The 1,718-nt window shown below is 38.6% G+C and overlaps 1 protein-coding gene across 1 annotated transcript in view; it reads left to right on the forward strand.

Annotated features, from left to right (window-relative positions):
- Window positions 1-365: 365 nt before the first annotated feature.
- The window catches only part of LOC108764299 (ATP-binding cassette sub-family G member 4), a 9,461-nt gene continuing 8,108 nt past the window's right edge, over window positions 366-1,718 (forward strand). Inside the window, exons 1-2 of the mRNA XM_018512450.1 lie at window positions 366-561; window positions 823-946. Coding sequence (XP_018367952.1) covers window positions 440-561; window positions 823-946 — 246 coding nt within the window. The 5' untranslated portion in view covers window positions 366-439. The remainder of the gene's footprint in view (window positions 562-822; window positions 947-1,718) is intronic.

Raw genomic sequence — 1,718 nt, forward strand, 5'->3', positions numbered from 1 at the left:
ATCCTTTCGTCTGGTTGTGTGTCAAAGACCGTTGTCTTGTTTGCATGTTTATATTTTGTCTTGTTTGCATATTTATTGATTATTTTGGTTATGTTTTCTTTATCGTGTCCGTTTTTCTGTAAGGCCAGTTTGAGGTGGTTGAGTTCTGTCTGTAGATGTTCTTTGTCAGAGATGGTGAATATATAAATGTATGCATATTTTGCAAAAAATTATTTTTTACGTAAAAAAATATTTAATACAATAATAATTAGTCGATTATAGCATCAGTGATAATTATAGAAGAAAATTTATTCGGAGTTAAACGAAAAACTAGCGTAAATAATGATTTTCAAAACGTATTAAGCGTTAAATAATCATCACGTTGAAAAAAATTTCAGAGGAGAAAGAAATCTTGCATGGGATTAGCGGAAGGCTCCCTAGCAAACAGTTGATCGCTTTAATGGGACCATCCGGCGCGGGAAAATCCACGTTACTTGACATTCTGTCCGGTTTTCGGACAACCGGAGTGGATGGTTCCATATATGTTAATGGTCGTATTCGACATCTTAATAATTTTCGGAAGTAAGTACAGCTTCGATACTTTCGATACATTAAATTTGAAATTCTTTAAATTAATAATTTATGTAAAATGTGTATTTAAATAAATAAGGGAATTAAAGACATTTTTATATACCTACATCTTGTTCTCTCTTCTTTTTCGATTCTACATTATGTGTATTTACATTGTTGAAAATTTCTTAAGAATTAAATATTGTTTTCGACATGGATATCGATCGTATCATTATGCGTGTCGTTCTAACGCTTCATTAATTCTCTCCCCAGATGCAGCGCGTACATCACGCAAGACGATCGATTGGAACCCCTGCTCACCGTGGTCGAAAACATGAGGGTCGCTGCCGATTTAAAATTGCCTTCGAGCACACCAAAACACAAGAAAGAGATGATCGTGAGTAAAAATTTAGCCAAAACTATTTTATATATTGGACCTTGAATAAGTTCTCGCTGATTTTTCGTGAAAAGTAATGCTTTATTTTTAAAAAGTCGTAAAAAACATGTCACTAAAAGTATTGTCCATCGCTAGCCACTTTTTCTCATCTTTCTGGCAGCATTTGAATTCCACGTCAGAAAAACGACACGTCTTTTAAGGCTATCTATGAGTCAACCCATTTTTTGGCATCATCATAAGAATGAAAGTGCTGCTCAGCCAGCCCATGTGCCATCGATCGGAATAGTGATAATCGGAAGGGGCAATGTCTGGTGAATACGGAGGGTGGGGTAGGACTTCCCATTTAAGCGTTTCCAGGTAGGTTTTCACCGGTTGTGCAACATGTGGCCGTGCGTTGTCATGTTGCAAAATCACTTTGTCGTGTCTCTGCTCGTATACCGGCCGTTTTTCCTTCAATGCTCGGCTCAAACGCATCAATTGTAGTTGATAGCGAGCTCCCGTAATGGTTTCGTTCAGTTTGAGCAGCTCATAATAAACTACACCCAGCTGATCCCACCAAATGCAGAGCAGAAGCTTCGAACCACGAATATTCGGCTTTGCCGATGATGTTGATGCATGGCCGGGCTTACCCCACGATCTTCTACGCTTAAGGTTATCGTAGCATATCCACTTTTCATCGCCAGTCACGATACGATGCAAAAACCCTTTCCTTTTCTGCCGTTGAAGCAGCTCTTCACATGTGAAAAGACGCCGTTCGACGTCTCTCGGCTTC

The sequence above is a fragment of the Trachymyrmex cornetzi genome, unplaced genomic scaffold (genome assembly GCF_001594075.2).
Source record: "Trachymyrmex cornetzi isolate Tcor2-1 unplaced genomic scaffold, Tcor1.1 scaffold113, whole genome shotgun sequence".
NCBI lineage: Eukaryota > Metazoa > Arthropoda > Insecta > Hymenoptera > Formicidae > Trachymyrmex > Trachymyrmex cornetzi.